Source organism: Monodon monoceros, unplaced genomic scaffold (genome assembly GCF_005190385.1).
Source record: "Monodon monoceros isolate NGI ecotype Baffin Bay Population unplaced genomic scaffold, NGI_Narwhal_1 Super_Scaffold_3, whole genome shotgun sequence".
Taxonomy (NCBI): domain Eukaryota; kingdom Metazoa; phylum Chordata; class Mammalia; order Artiodactyla; family Monodontidae; genus Monodon; species Monodon monoceros.
This window is the reverse complement of record NW_021703780.1, coordinates 65,676,246-65,692,215: the sequence shown is the minus strand read 5'-3', so window position 1 is coordinate 65,692,215 and position 15,970 is coordinate 65,676,246. Positions and strand designations below refer to the sequence as shown.

At 48.8% G+C, this 15,970-nt stretch overlaps 1 protein-coding gene across 1 annotated transcript in view; it reads right to left on the bottom strand.

Annotated features, from left to right (window-relative positions):
- The window catches only part of DOCK3 (dedicator of cytokinesis 3), a 404,078-nt gene that overhangs the window by 13,598 nt on the left and 374,510 nt on the right, over nucleotides 1-15,970 (bottom strand). Inside the window, exons 39-49 of the mRNA XM_029243318.1 lie at nucleotides 14,364-14,450; nucleotides 12,901-13,005; nucleotides 8,336-8,477; nucleotides 7,174-7,340; nucleotides 6,935-7,021; nucleotides 6,276-6,455; nucleotides 5,571-5,654; nucleotides 5,325-5,441; nucleotides 3,508-3,629; nucleotides 2,126-2,264; nucleotides 1,468-1,615 (exon numbers count right to left, since the gene is read on the bottom strand). Coding sequence (XP_029099151.1) covers nucleotides 1,468-1,615; nucleotides 2,126-2,264; nucleotides 3,508-3,629; nucleotides 5,325-5,441; nucleotides 5,571-5,654; nucleotides 6,276-6,455; nucleotides 6,935-7,021; nucleotides 7,174-7,340; nucleotides 8,336-8,477; nucleotides 12,901-13,005; nucleotides 14,364-14,450 — 1,378 coding nt within the window. The remainder of the gene's footprint in view (nucleotides 1-1,467; nucleotides 1,616-2,125; nucleotides 2,265-3,507; nucleotides 3,630-5,324; nucleotides 5,442-5,570; nucleotides 5,655-6,275; nucleotides 6,456-6,934; nucleotides 7,022-7,173; nucleotides 7,341-8,335; nucleotides 8,478-12,900; nucleotides 13,006-14,363; nucleotides 14,451-15,970) is intronic.

Genomic DNA, 15,970 nt, shown 5'->3' with positions numbered 1-15,970 from the left:
CAAAATCTGTTTCTGCAGCTCTATTCAAGAGCATTACCTTAAGACACGGCAAATGCTAACCTCCACTACAGAAGTCATGGCTGACTTATCAGGGTTTCCTTCCTTTTTATTCCCCACACCATCTTTTGACGTACCTTCTTTATAGCACAAATCACTGTTGCTTCTCTCTGTTTGCAGCCCTCACATACTGACAAATCTTCAACATGCACCCATTTGTTGGATCATTTTTCTTCTTTAACACTAGAAATACCTGCTTCCAAATGCTGGCTCCCCTGTTTTGAGTGCCTTGGTCCATGTTAGGGAGGCAATCATGGAAGTGGAATGGGCATCAGACTGATGGCTGGCAAGTGTAAAGACTCAAACTCCAAAATCAACTTGGCCACAAACTGGTTGGATGGCCTTAAGCCCCTCTCACTGGACCTGTTTCCTCCACAGGGAATAAGGGGTTGGGCTGGATGCTTCAGGTGAAAGTCTGTAACTGTGCCTGTTGCAGCCTTACCCCCCTTCTGCTGTCTGCTGAGGCTTTTCCCAGTTGGCCACTGCCTCTCTCTCTCTCCATCACTGCTACTGTGGGCCTTTCAGGTTTGCGTGCTATGAAAGAAAAGGTTTTTTTTTTTTTCCCTCAACGACCCTCTATGTCATACATTTGTGCTATTTCTGTTTATCTTCATAATAATGAGAAGAACAAAGAGACTCCACCCCTCTGAAGCCTGGAAGCAACAGCCAGTGACTAGCTGGTAAGCTCACCACTCTCTTCTGCTACTATTCTGCACAGCCAACCCTGGGAAGTGCTAGATTTTAGTCACCATAGCTAATTTCCATTCCACTGTGAATGCTTCTATCTAAAAGGACAGAGAATCAAATTTTACTGCAGGAACTAGAATCAGAATGTGAAAAAGATGCTGGCTCAGAACAATATTTATTCAACTGAACAAGAAATCAAGCAATAATTGGCAAAGTTAATAGCTTTTTACAGAGCCATCTCTCCTGATTAAGACTTTCCCAACTGAACAAAGATTTTTTGGCTGTTGTTACCGTTTATAATAATATTTTCCAGGGTTAATTTTAGTCTTCAAATTTAATTTTCATACTTTTTCATCATGTTTGATTATTCAAGACAAAACTCACTTTTGCCTTAACTTTGAGCTTTATTCTTGCAAACACTTCAATGGAAAAGAACTGAGCTTTCCCCTAGGCTGTGTGTCCTCTTACTGAGGTGGAGATGCGATGGCTAGCTACCTTGGTGGCAGCATAGCTGCAACCACTGCTCCGAGCAGGGTCTGAAGCCAGCCAGAGAAAAAGATTTGGAGGTAGGACCCCTCGAGTCCTTGGTACTAAAAGCGCAGGTGAGCATTCTCTAAGTCACAGGGCCGCTTTCAAAGACATAGCCACAGATGAGAGGAGGACAAGTGGGGCCCATGAGGCTCTCTCCTCTCCCTTCTGCAAGCAGCGCCCTGCCATCCTTACCTCGGGCACTGGAAGGGGCAGAGGTAATCATCTGGGATGGTGCTGAGTGAGTGGAACTCAGGCTGGAGGAAGAAGGGCTTGCCTGGGACGAGGACAGAACAGAGACGTTGGTGACTGAGCCCTGGTACCTGGGGTTGGGATACGCGAGCTGCAAAGGGAGAAAAATTAGCAGGATAGAGGTCTGAATGGCCAGGATTGTAGACTGGCCCAGAGTTGGCTTCTTCATGCCATGAGGTGCCCAGACCCAGTGTCTGATACTGTACCCTTGCCCTGATGGAGGCCCGGCTGATGGCCAGCACTAAGGGTCACCTATAACCCCAAAGGAGCAGGGCTGCTGGGTAGACTCTAGTGATGGTGCCCATGGAGGAAGCAGGACTTAGCCATCAGGAATGCCAGGAAGGAAGGCAATCTGTCAGAGGAGCTTTCCCATGGGATCTCTAAGAGTAGCCAGGACTGAAGCTAGATTTCCTTCTTGGGAAAGAAGGCCTGGGAAGTGCAACATGGGATGGTGTGGAGGGAAGGCAGTTTTGCTATAGCTCTGGGTGTTCTGAATTCAGGAACAAGAGAACTAGGCAGGGATGCCAGTCCTCAGGCCAGCAGAGAGGTGAATCCTCTAGGTATGGTGCCCTGGCCCATTCTCCTTGGACAGTTCTTGTACCTGCATGTGATGGTACAGGTCCTCAGGAGCCTCGCCCATGGAGCTGTCACCCAACATCACCACGTTTCCAGCTTCGCTAGATGTGTGTGAGGAGAGAGAGGATGATGAATGGCGGCCGGTCCCCATCAAGTTCATGGGGCTGTGAACAAGAGTGGGAGATAGGGAGGAGTCAGGTCTGGAGCTGAGACACTTTGCTAGGTGGTGAGGGGGAGAGTCATGGGTGTGTATAAAACAGCCATCCCCAAGCCTTAGCCATCACTGGTTTGGATGGTTCCATAGCCAATGCTCATACCCATCTGAGGCCTGCAGCAGTCCTGAACCCCACCAGAGGCCCCTAGTCTGGGAAGGCCAACGGTAGCTTGGCATAGCCTTGACCTAGAGTTAAATGGTTTATGGCCACTCAGTCTGATGACATCACCAGTGTCGCAGGAGGAATGAGAGATATGCTGAATCAGGTCAAGGATCCCAGGTCCTCCTTGCTATGGGGTGTTTACCTGAGCCAGTACCTACACCTGGATGGGATCTGCTCCTAGGTCAGGGTATCTTCCTGGTTTGGGGAAGCTATCGAAATAGCTGGCTGTGAACCATCTGCTGGCCTCCTTCCATCTCTGTGGCCACAGGCTTGCCAACAGTTCTCTTCTATCAGTTCTAGGCAGCCCCCCATTCATTCATTCCTTCTTATTTGCTGAGTACCCTCTGTGCTGACTTGCTGCTCACATTGGAAAACAAAGCCAAGTGAGGGCTCCTCTCCAGGGTCATCCCCTGGCCTGGGCTTCCTGCCCTGGAGACTTGAAGTCTCCCCAGTGGAGCCCCGGCGACCAGGACTCCTGAGTGCAGAGCAGGGACGCCTTGATGTTCACATCACCATGTTGTCCTCTTCCTTAAAACCAACTGGTGATCCTCATTCACCCTGGGATCAAGTCCAAAGGCCTGAATGAACCAAGCCCATCCAGAGCTGGTCCTGGCCCTCTTCCATGCCCTGGAATCCTGCATTCCAGCCACTTGGCTCTCTCTGTAGTGCTGAGCAGACTGGCTTGCTCATATCTTGAGGTGTCTGCACATGTTAGTGAGTTTGCCCGGATCTTGCTCCATCACCTTCCTAACACCAACTCTTTTCTGCCCAGCAAACTTCTACTTACCCTTCAAGACTTACCCCAAATGCCCCCTCCTCCGTGTTCCCACAATACCATGTATACTCCTCTGTCACCCAGGATTACTGGATGCAGAGTGTAGATCCTGTAGCAGGAGCTGTGTGTTTGCTGTGCACATGGGTAAGAGGGCATGTGCGTACACACAAGCACTATTTTGGACTTCCTTGCTCTGATCTTTGACATTCAGACTTACCTTTGTGGAGGGGACCCTCCTCAGCCCTAAAGCCATACCTGTGCCGGTGGGTCATCTTGATGTTCTCTGGGCTCATGGGGCTATGGGATGCTAGGACATTTCCCCGTGGGGTGCTGGTGCCTGAACATGCAGGACTTAGCTTGTCCAAACCCGGAAACTCCTGTTGAGAAACGAATGCCCCTTCATAATAAATAATTAAGAATAAAAAAGTAATTAAGAGGTGAGAGGGAAAAGCAGGCTGGTGGCAGGAATGTAAATGAAAAAAAATCATATACTGTTGGCTGAACCTGAACTACTACTGGCTTCTTTTGGGCAGTGACCCTCTTCACGACCAAAGCACCCTCCTAACCACACCACAGCCTGGGGAAGAGGCTGTGAGGCCTAGGTCAACCCACTAAGAGCACATCTGGAGTAGGCTGAGGTTAGTCTGAGTTCACAAGAGTGTGTTAACAGGCATTTATCACTATAGAAAAAGTAGAACAAGAGCTGGGAAACAGGAGAGGAAGAGCTGATTATCATCTGTCAGACAGTGGACACCTCTTACATAAGAACTGGAGTTGGGTTTTACTGGACTGCTAAATGGCCCAGCTCTCAGTGACCTGGGTTAAGTTGTCTGTGACACAGTCTATGGGGAGACAGGACACAAAATCCTGATGCAAGTAATTAGAAAACAGTACAGTTCTATTTTTGCATAATTAAGTATGTAGACATCTTGGCAGAAACTTTTGATCCCAAATCCTCCTGGGTGACAGCACATTGGTTTGAGTCCCTATTTGTGACTCTGAGGAAACAAAGCACAACTGTCCAGGTTTCCTGAAGTCCTTCACAGTCTGTGGGCCTTAGGTGCACTGGGGATGTTTCTGAGCTTGCCCTGAAGAAGCAGGAGGTTTTCCACTCCCTTCTTCCAAAGCAAGCAGAAGGCTGAAATGTGCTTCTGCAGCTGGAGAGGACACCTCCATGTATGCCCTGGAGACCCTGAGGTATGTGGGTGAGCATTTTGTGCCTTTTCCTGCAGTGACCTGACAGCCTGCATGCTAGAGAGCTCCCCCAGTGGCCAGGCTCTAGCTTGCCTGGGTCACCTGCTGTGATGGGGAAGTTCACACACAGAGAGACCAGAAGTTTGTGCTCAATACCACCTGAAGCCTACTCTCAGCCAGACAGCATTCCCTGTAAGACCCCTGGAGGGAAACTAGCCCCGGAATACAGGCCCTGCTTCTGCGCATCAGTCCTTGGGTCAAGCCCTGCCATGGAGACCTAGGAGGCAGGTCAGAGTCAGGGAGATCTTCTGGGGCCTGGGCCAGCCCCAGAACCTGCCTGACCCTTCTAAGAGAGGCCAGTACAAAAGTACTGCCCAGCCTAGGCTTTCTCAGATGTGAGCCTGGGTCATCAGACATGATGGAGGAAGAGGGAGGGAAAGGAGGCAGGGTGTTAAAGAGGAAGGGGAAAGAGAGGGGAAAGAGGGAGAGGGAGGAGAGAAGACTGGCTCAGGCTATGCCTTACCTCTGTAGGTTCTTGGGATGAAAAATATCTCCAAAGAGATCCCTGCATGTGGGCCGTAAACTTTTCCTCCTCATATGAAAACCTCTCTTCACCAGCACAGTGCATTCAAGGACATTCTCTGTCCTTGAATATGACTCCTTCTTAGGGAGGAAGTGAATAAGAGGATACTGGGTGTCCTTCCCGTGGCTAGAGCACCCACCTCTGCCTCCTGCTATCCTGGGGTGGGAACAGCTTTTCCTTCACGTTCGCCTCTCCAGCCCCTCTTCCCACCCCACTTCCTTTGGCTTGCTGCACAGGTCTGGAGGAAGTGACACCTGGTGATACTGCAGCAGGAACAGGACAGGGATCAGCTTACGTGGTAGAGACTGGCCCGCATCATCTGGAACTGATCAATCAGCTTCTTATGCAGAGGGCGCATTTCTGGGTGCACGAACTTCTCATGAACTGCCAGCCCGACTCCAAGAACATGAACCTATTAGGGTGATAGACAACACTACTCCGTTAGCCAAGGAGCAGACCTTGGGTGCTGCAGCTATCCAGCTATCGTGTGGTGCCTAGCCTTTCCTCCTAGGCACTGGCCTCCAACCCTGGCAAGACATACCTGCTCTTGCATGAGTTCCTTGAGCTGAGTGATCTTCTCAGCATCTCCTGGGTGCTTGGTGATGTAATCTTTATCAAAGAAGGCCTGTGAAAGAAAAGGCCAAGTCAGGAAGACTCTTCCCAGGGCTACTACTAAGAGTCTGAAGGTGCCACCTGAAAGGTAGCCGGTCTGCCTCCTAGCAGGTACACACACCAACGTACCTCTAGCTTGGCCTGCTTGAACCTCCAGCAATCACAGATGTGTTTTTTTGTGTCTTAAGAAGGACCAAAGGTGACCAAGTAATCTAAGCCTGAATGCTGGTCTCAGCCCCTCATGGAGCCTTGCTGGCTTGGGTAGGGCAGGCAGGGCTGGTGGCCAGGGTGAGGGGACTAGTCTCTTAGCGAGCCCACAACTCACTTCTCGTGAAGGGCTGGGCTCTCAGGCTCCTCTTGGAGGCCACTTAATATCCTTCCATCATCAGATGGATTACCCATCTGTCAGAGTTCAGAGAATAAAAAGGAAGAAAAGGCCCCATCAGAGAGGGGGAACAATGGAAACAGGGAGTGGCAGGGAGCTTAAAGCTTCATCCCAGGACCATCCTTGGTCAGCTGAGGCACAGCCAGGAGATGGCTTGTTGAGAAGCCTTCCCTCAGAGGCTAGAATCTCAAGGAGAGGCGCCTGAGAACTGCTTTCCCAGCCAGGGTTTAGTCTGGGACCCCAGCTCACCTCTTGGTAGCGTGCAATGCCTCCGTTGACAGCGGCGTCAATGACGCCATTCAGGCACATGCTGAGCAGGTTGATGTTGCCATGCACCTGCTTGTGCTGATACTGGCTGATCAGGGCCCGCAGCTCCTGGTTCTTATTCTCAACCACTTGGATGGCATTCTCCAGGGGGCTCACCTCCACCTGGGGGCACACAGCAATGGTGTCATCCCAGGCACAATGTCAACCCCTCCCTCATCACAGTCCTGACAGCAGGGATCTGTGACCTGTGATTCTGATTCCCCGCCCTTGTTCCTGTGGAGTTGGGACTCCCTGAGCCCTTTCTAATTTCCTCTTCTAATCTGTAGGCACTTAGAAGTACAGTAAATAGAGAAGAGCACCAGTTCTGAAGTCAGAGGTCTCTGGCTTCCTGAACTTCAGAGAATAGTTTCTGCATTCATAAATTGTGAGAAAAAAAAATAACTGGTGCCTAAGGGTGTTGTGAATACTAAATGAGAGAACGAAGGTGCACAAAGCCTCCAGCAAAGGACTGCCTGTAGCAGCCTAGGCCAGGTAGGCGGCCTAAGCACTCTTTCTCTCTCTTCAGTCCTTAGAGAAAGGCCCCCAAAGCAAGAACTGAGGAAGCAGCTGTGAAAATGAGCCCCATCTGAAATGTGTCTCACCAGCTCCCTCCTCTCCACTTCGAACCACCGAGAGATGCCAGGCAAGCTGTGGGTCAGGGTCAGCGTGGTACGCTCGATCCACAGGCTCTGCAGGGAAGGCACAGGTAGGTTTAGGCCATTAAGTGATTTTTACCATGCCCTCCCTGCCCGAAGGGTGAGACACTGATGAGCTCCTGAGAATGTGGGGCTTGCCCCGGCCTCACTATAAGCACTGCCCCCACTTCCCTAGATTTGTTCACCTTGAATTCATTCTCCTTGTCCTTGGGGCCTTTGTGAAAAGGCCTGTCGTACCGGAACTTCCTCACATTGTTGACGCGGTAGAAGCTCTTGACGCGATCTGGGACCCTGTCCATCTGCAGGACGTCCACATAATCTGGAATGGGCGTCACTGCATAGATCTGCAAGTCTGGGCAGGAAGTGAAGGAGAAACCCAGAGAGACTGAAAGAGAGATGGACCTGAGTGGCTGACCCCTGTCATCCCCCCAAAGGAGAGAGGAACACCACAGCCCTGTTCCCTACTGGCAGCAGCAGCATTTCAAGAGGCAGATCAGACCCAAACACAGACTGAATCTCCCTATCTGCCCCTCTCCCTGCTCCAGCAGTCAGTCTCCTGAGCACTCAGCCAAGGTGAGATGTCAACAGCTAGGTGTTCTCCAGGGCCCCTTTAAGAAAGAAGGGAAAGGGGTCAGGAGAATGCAGGTGCCCACCCCACAGAAATGAAAAAGCTGCAAGAGCCTGGGTCTGCCCACTGTGGGTAAACTGTATTTACTGCAAAACAACATTTTAACAAAGTACTCTTTGGGATCTCTGTGGCGAGATAACATATGGGAGTCTACCTGCCCTCCTCTCTCTGGAACAAGCTTGCTACAGTCATGGCAACCGTCATGAGGTGTTAAAGGAAGCTGTGTGTGGGGAATGAGGGGCAGGCCAGTGTTTGCATTCAGACTTCCAAGTGCCTCACACCCCCCATCTCCTCCCCCATCCCCAGAGCTGTGCGTCCGTCCTGCTGGCAAAGGCTCTGGGTAACAACAGATGCACGTGGGAGTAGAGCAGGACACAGAAGTGGAGTATCCCTGCAGCAAGAGTCCACAGTGATTGCTGAGGCAGACCCTTCATATGGCAGGGTGGGAACTCAGGTGCTGGCAGCAGCCAACCAGAGGGATAAAGGTCCCCCTGAAGCTCAGTTGATGACCAGGCCCCCATGGCTAAGGGCATGCCACGGCCCCTGTGAAGCACGAGTGCCCTGCTAAGTGTCAGTCAGTAATGAGAACACACTCTGCTTCAGGACTTACAGGTAACCTGGCCTGTATGGCCAAGGACATGGCAGAGGGGTAGCTGACTGGGTGGGCCTCACCTCCCAGGATCCCAGCCCTCCTTCCCCTACTAAGTGTCAAAAGATACACTGGGCATCACACTGCAGGATGGTGTCGTCTGGGTGGTTGGGGTGCTGCATGGCGACAGCCTGTGGGAACTCACTGAGCATCCTCTGCTGGAAGGCCTCCAGCCTCTCGTAGTCGTGGCCACGGCACACATATTCTTTGTTCTGCCACAAATGGGAGAGCACACTCAATGCCTCGCCTGCTGCCACCCATCCCCTGCATCCTCATCCCACAGACGTGTCTTAGGAACCCCTGTGGTAGGCATGGACACAGCACTAAGTCTCTGCCTTAAGGGAAATGATGGTCAAGAAGGGTAAGGGACAGCAGAAGGGAGAACTGCACTGTGGTGTGACAGCCCGGGGTGGGAGGTACGGCAAAGGCTGCAGGAAGCTTGAGGGAGGGAGGGCTCCTCACACAGGAAGGGATGCAAGTGGGGAGGCGGGGTGAGATTTTGGAAATAGCCATGCCTGAAAAGAATCCTTGGAAGGTCCACCTGGGTTAGCGCAGTAGAGATGAGTGGGGGGGCAATCTATGTGGGTACAATGACAACCAGGGCCACAAGCCAAGACAGGAAAAGGCACAGCTAGAAGGAAGGTGCTTGTGGAGAACTGGTGGGAGGGTGACTGAACATGCCTGCAGGTGTGTGCCAAGGAGTATCACTATGGGTGCCACCAAATAATTTAGAAAAGGGGGTGATCAGGTGTGTGCTTTCGTAGGATCACTTTTTTTTTTTTTTTTTTCGGTACGCGGGCCTCTCACTGTTGTGGCCTCTCCCGTTGTGGAGCACAGGCTCCGGAGGCACAGGCTCAGTGGCCATGGCTCACGGGCCTAGCCGCTCCGCGGCATGTGGGATCTTCCCGGACTGGGGCACGAACCCGTGTCCCCTGCATCGGCAGGCGGACTCTCAACCACTGTGCCACCAGGGAAGCCCAGGATCACTTTTGTTAGCTGGGAGAAACAGTCTAAACGTTGCCCAGTGTCCAGTGGGCATTTATCAGCCTCTCTGGCAGCAATTCCTTTGCAACTGTGTCAGCAGAACATCATTCCAGCTACACATTTCTTTCTGTTTTTCTTTTCTTTTTTTTTTTGCGGTACGCGGGCCTCTCACTGTTGTGGCCTCTTCCGTTGCAGAGCACAGGCTCCGGATGCGCAGGCTCAGCGGCCATGGCTCACAGGCCCAGCCGCTCCGTGGCATGTGGGATCTTCCCGGACTGAGGCACAAACCCATGACCCCTGCATCGGCAGGCAGACCCTCAACCACTGCGCCACCAGGGAAGCCCTCTTTCTTTTTTTTAAAAAAATAAATTTATTTAGTTTTGGCTGCGTTGGGTCTTCACTGCTGCGCGTGGGCTTTCTCTAGTTGCGGCGAGTGGGGGCTACTCTTTGTTGCGGTGCACGGGCTTCTCATCACAGTGGCTTCTCTTGTGCAGCACGGGCTCTCGGCGCGCAGGCTTCAGTAGTTGTGGCACGTGGGCTCAGTAGTTGTGGCTCGCGGGCTCTAGAGTGCAGGCTCAGTAGTTGTGGTGCACGAGCTTAGCTGCTCCATGACATGTGGGATCTTCCTGGACCAGGGATCGAACCTGTGTCCCCCGCGTTGGCAGGTGGATTTTTAACTACTGTGCCACCAGGGAAGTCCCCAATTACAGATTTCTTAAAACCTCATGTTACATCATATTTGGTACAGGTTAGGACTCAGTTTTTCTCTTTGTGTACGGAAGGCATGACAAGGCACCTTCAACCCTGCTGCTCTGCCTACCTCACAGCTGGTCAAGAGTGAGTGGCTGGAGGAGGCTCCTCTGAAGCTCTCTGGTGACATCTGTCTGCCTGCCTAGCTGCCTCACTAGATTCACTTTGACAAATGGTGTCAGGCACTGGCAGCCCCTCTTGGCATGTCTTCAGAGGAAGGGGGAGAGAGAGGTTCCACAGGGCCAGCCCTACGCTTCCCAGTACAGGGATAATCACAGGCCAGGCTGTGGATGACCTCAGCCTTTTTGGAATAGGATTTTTGCCCACTTTTCACTTCTTCTCTTACTATGGGAGAACTCAGCTAAGGCTAGGCCACGTGTCCAGATGGATCAGAATGGAAAGGCAACACTGGAAGGGAAGTCAAGGTCAGGAGGAGCAGGCTGGCCTCTCCAGTGGAACAGACAGAGGACAGAGACATTTCTAAGTCCCTTGCTTGATAAGGAGAATTGACAAAGAAGGTAACTGTTTAGAACTGGCCTTTTCATATCCACTCACAAACGTACAATCCTCTCCAGTGTCTGTTCATGAGTCAAATGAAGAGAAACAGAAATTCCCCCAAGGAGGGAGGGCTGGATGTTTTCCTGTCTCCATGCAGATTAGCAGATAATCACATTTGTGAGGCAAGACGGGCAGATGGTCCAGAGAACTCAAGCTGACAGAGCTAGAGTAATAGATGGCCTATGTGGGAAGGTGAAAGAGTAGCCTAGTGTTCTGGGGAAGACCCAGCAGGAGGAAGGCACAGAGCATTGACCTTGAGGCTGGTTGCTGCTTTCAAGTCTGCTCAGGCGAGAGCCCCAGCATCCCTACATGAGACAGATCTGGCTGCCACTGCTTTCCATTTTGCCCTTGCCATTTACAAGGCAAATGGCTACCTCCACTGGACTTATTCCATTTGCCACAGATGAACTGAGCAGCTGAGGGAAGGGAAGGCAGCATGTAGCCAGGCCAGGCAGATTTGTATGCATGAAACATAGCCCCTAGTGTGGAAATGAGGATGGACTGATGGATGATATTTCCTAACACCTCTTGTTATTTTTCCTCCATTACTGGCACCCTTGAAACCATATTTGAACATTTGGACTGTCACTTGAGAACACTGTATGAGTGGCTCAGATGCAGGTACTATGCCAGGTCCTACTTGTCAGAAAGCTCTGAGAGCCCTGAGATACTGATGTTCCCTGTGACATGAGCATGAGGGGTGGGAGCCAGGTGGAACCGTGATGGAGACCTCCTGCTTGAAAAAGACAGAAATGGGGAACATCAGGGCCTGATTTTGTAATACTCAAAATAATGATGTTTTGGAGTAAAATCTGGTTGATGACATACAAATTGTGGGACTAAACAAGGAGAATAAAATGACAAGCATAATTTGCAAAGATAAAATGCGAAAGAAGTAACTTACAGGGCTATAATCGTTAGCTTATCAAAGGGCTTTCTAGAGATGCTTTTGGTTTCTAATTCTTGTACTATTCCTTCTTTCTTTTTTCCTTCTTTCTCCTCTTTTGACCTTTACCCCCATTGCTGTTGTATGATCTATGCTGATGGGGGCAACAAACATGCCACTTCTGATATGCCTGGACTGGATGGTCCCTAGAGAATGAAGGAGGTCCAGTCTCCTGAGGAGATCCTCTACTTATTCACATTCTGCTACTATAAACACTCCTGTGCAATAGACTTAGAGCCTTCTGGGGATCATGATCAGGCAGAGTGTGCTTGCTGTCCCTATCACTATTGCTAGTTCCTGCAGAAATCACTTTCATTTTAGCCTATAATGATTACTGCCCAAGAAATGTGCATGTTGACCTGCCTTACATCTGAAATGTAGTCAGCCTGGACTTTGTTGCTTAGCAGACTGGCTTTTTGTAAGGAGCCATTAAGCTCAGTTGACCTTTGATGAGATACCAAGCTTATTGCTCACTGGCTAAAGCAATTTCTCCAGTAAGATAGGATCCCAAACACATCAAGGGAATCCTATGAATTTTCCCAGCTGCTTCCTGGACACTGAACCTTAGTATGATACTGGAACTGGGGACAATCGGAGCTACTCTTAGGTCTCAACTGCAGCCCTAGGGCTCTTTCATCAGCACAGCTTCGTTTAGGTCATTTGGGAACAGCAAATCCGTGTGGGCTACAGCCTACAAGCCCAGGCTGACTTCTCCTGGAGCCTCTGGGTTGTGCTGATTAAAGAGAAAAAAAATCACAACTGTTTAACTGGTGTCAGTATGTCTGTGCTCAGTCATTCCTTCCACTCTGTTTATATACCAGCTCAGCCTTTCCAGCAATGGTGGAGGAAAATGGCTGTAATCATCATGGGCCAGAGAACTGGCTGCCTAGGAAAGGCTTTCCACAGCCAAATCCAATGTTTGGCAGCTCCCACAAACCCCAGGGGCAAGGGGACTATCCTCTGAAATCTCTCAAATCAATAATTCTCCACCCTGGTGTACTGCCAACTGTTGAGGTCAGGGCTGTACTGAGGTCCTGTCTGGCTGCGAACAGTCACACTGGAGAATTCCAGGCACTGGAAACAGAAGTTGGAAGGTTTCTAAACATACCCATGGGACATTCTCACACCCTGGTCATTTCCTGCAGGAACTTGGTTGATTTGGTAAGAAAACCACCCTCATACATTCCAGGTAGCTACAAAACAGTACTGCAGAGAGAAACAGAGTCTAAAGTTGGTAGCCAGTCCAGTCAAATTAAGCCAAATGCTTTTTGTTGGCTGGTCATTCCTTCAAAAAGAAGTATTCAATAGAATAGGAAAAAGGTTAAAAAAAAACAGGTTATAAATAACTTACGTGTAAAATATGATAGAAGTTCTTGTGACTACCTGAATGGACTCACCCGAAGGAAAAAAGGAAACTTCCTGCCATAGAAGCCGACCCGAAAGAACTCAGGCTCCAGGCGTTGCTGCTCCGTGATGTTGTCATAGTAGCTGGCCTCCATTTTCTGTGAACGAGAAAGGCAGTTGGCTTGACTGCTAGTGGTGTCCAAAGCAAGTTCTCCCAGGCCTAAGTAGACACTGTCTTTTGGAAAGAGAACATGGTGACTCAGTCTAGATAAAAAGTGAGCCCCTAGCCCTGATCAACCTCTCCCTGGGGAACTGCCTGATGGAGAGGAAGTCTTCGCTCTCCATTGTCACCTGACGGTGAAGCAGCCCTGAGAGGCTGCTTGGAGTATCCTTCCCAATGAGTGGACTCAGCCCCACAGAGGCTCAGGCTTCCTGTACTTTCAGGGATACACATTTAACATGGACTTCCTTTTTTTGCTCAGGAATTCCTGGTTTTGACTGATACTCACTACACCAATTGAGTATAAGCTAGTGTTGCTTATAGGTGGCACCATTTTCCATCAGTCCATCTGCATTGCTCTTGTTCATTTATCATCTGACTCGATGCTAACAGAATGAGGAAGGCTTAGTTACCAGCATCACTCATACTGGTCCCAATTTAGGAGATTTTAAACATTAAAAGTTGAACTAATATCCATGAGGTCTGGTATTACCAAGGTCGATAAGTTTTTTAGTCTTGGATGGCCTGGCTTCAGGTTCAGAAAAACTCACTGAAATCTGACTGGGAAGACAGCCCTAATGCACTCAATCAAGCCAGCCTGCCAGGGGGCAGCGGCCTTCAAGGACCAGTCAAAAAGCTACTGCTAGAGAACCACATCTATTATATAGGCCCAAATCCTGATCAGGATCAGGGAACACAGAAGAGCTAGCCATGCTGAAAAGGGTGCAGGAGGAGGATGAACTGAGATTCCTGACTTCTCTTTGCCAATAACCTGTTACAATTTAATACCCAGCACCAGCAACTAGGAAAAATTTGGGAGACCTTCAAAGTCCATTTCACTTAATTTTGAATATTTTTCATCAAAGAAGGGAAGAAGAACTTCCTTTACTTGGGTGCTCAGTATTGACCATAAACCAAGGCAGTGAAAGATCTTATAATGTTTTCAGATGAAGCATACCTGAACAAAATCATTTCAGGAAAAGCTTCTTCATGAAGTCGAGCTGCCACCTCCTCCTTGAAACCCCCATCCTATCCTGTGTATGCTGCTTCTCCCTTCCTTGAGCACCAGTGGCCCTTGGGGTCTGGATCATACAATCATTTGTCATGTGTTTGTTTTGGTTCCCCAGCCATAATGCAAACATCTTGAGAGCAGGAACCTTGGCTTTTGCTTCTCCTGTACTGTCCACAGCACTAAACCAAGGGCTGGGTCCACAGTAAACGCTCCCTTAGAAGTTGATGCCAGAAAAGTGCTAGCACCTCCACTCAGGGTTGGGGTGGGGGAAGGGCAAAGCTCACCCGAATCCAGCTGAGGCTCTGATAATCGTAGAGGCTCTCATACTGACACGCCAGCTCCCTGCACAGTGGGATCCCAAACTCCCAACTCTGCATCAGAAATAGGAAAAAGGCTTCAGCACCTCAGGCAGCCTTGGAATGGCCCAAGCCCACATCAAACATATCAGAGGGCACAACCAAAGGCCTCCTGCAAATCGTATGTCACAAAGAACATATGCTCAAAACCAATTTGTGGAGAACACATAGCACTGGTTTTCTGGCTTGAGGCATAGTTTTCAGGTTTCTACTCAAATGTTTCCACTTCCAAGAGGCCTTTCCCTAACTACCTTGTCAAGGACAGGCACTACCCCAACCATTCTCTTTCATTACTCTGAAGTTATCTTGTATAAAAAAAGTATTTACTTTTTCAAATTGAAGTGCGGTTGAATTACAATATTGTGTTAGTTTCAGGTACACAAAAGTGATCCAGTTATATATATATATATATATATATATATACACACACACACACACGCATACATTTATTCTTTTCAGATTCCAATATTACTAGATATTGAATGTAGTTATTACAAGATATTGAATGTAGTTCCCTGTGCTATACAGTACATCCTTGTTGTTTATCTATTTTATATATAGTAGTGTGTATCTGTTAATCCCAAACTCCTACTTTATCCCTCCTCCACCCTTTCCCCTTTGGTAGCAATAAGTTTGTTTTCTATGTCTGTGAGTCTGTTTCTGTTTGGTAAATAAGTTCATTTGTATAATTTTTTTAGATTCCACATGGATATATAATATTTGTCTTCTCTGTCTGACTTACTTCACTTAGTATGATAATCTCTAGGTCCATCCATGTTGCTGCAAATGGCAGTATTTCATTCTTTTTAATGACTGAGTAATATTACATTATATATATAATATATATACATACACACACATACACCCTTCGCCATCTTCTTTATCCATTCATATGTTGACGAACACAGGTTGCTTCCATGCCTTGGCTGTTGTAAATAGTGCTGGCATGAACATTATTAGGTGCATGTATCTTTTTGAATTAGAGTTTTTGTCTTTTCTGGATATATGCCCAGGAGTGGGATTGCTGAATCATGTAACTAAAACTAACTCTATTTTTAGTTTTTTAAGGAACCTCCATACTGCTCTCCATAGTGGCTGCACCAATTTACATTGCCCCCAACAGTGTAGGAGGTTCCCTTTCTCCACACCCTGTCCAGCATTTATTATTTGTAGACTTTTTGATGCTGGCCATTCTGACTAGTTTGAGGTGATGTCTCACTGTAGTTTTGATTTGCATTTCTTTAGTAATTAGTGATGCTGAGCATCTTTTCATGTGCCTGTTGGCCATCTTTATGTCTCTTTTGGAGAAATGTCTACTTTGGTTTTCCGCCCTTTTTTTTTTAAATGGTGCAACCATGTTTTTTGTTTTGTTTTGTTTTAATGTTTTTTCTTTTCTTTAACAATTAATTAATTAATTTTGGCTGTGCCAGGTCTTATTGGCAGCACATGGGATCTTTAGTTGCGGCATGCATGCGGGATCTATTTCCCCGACCAGGTTCGAACCCGGGCCCCCTGCATTAGGAGCACGGAGTCTT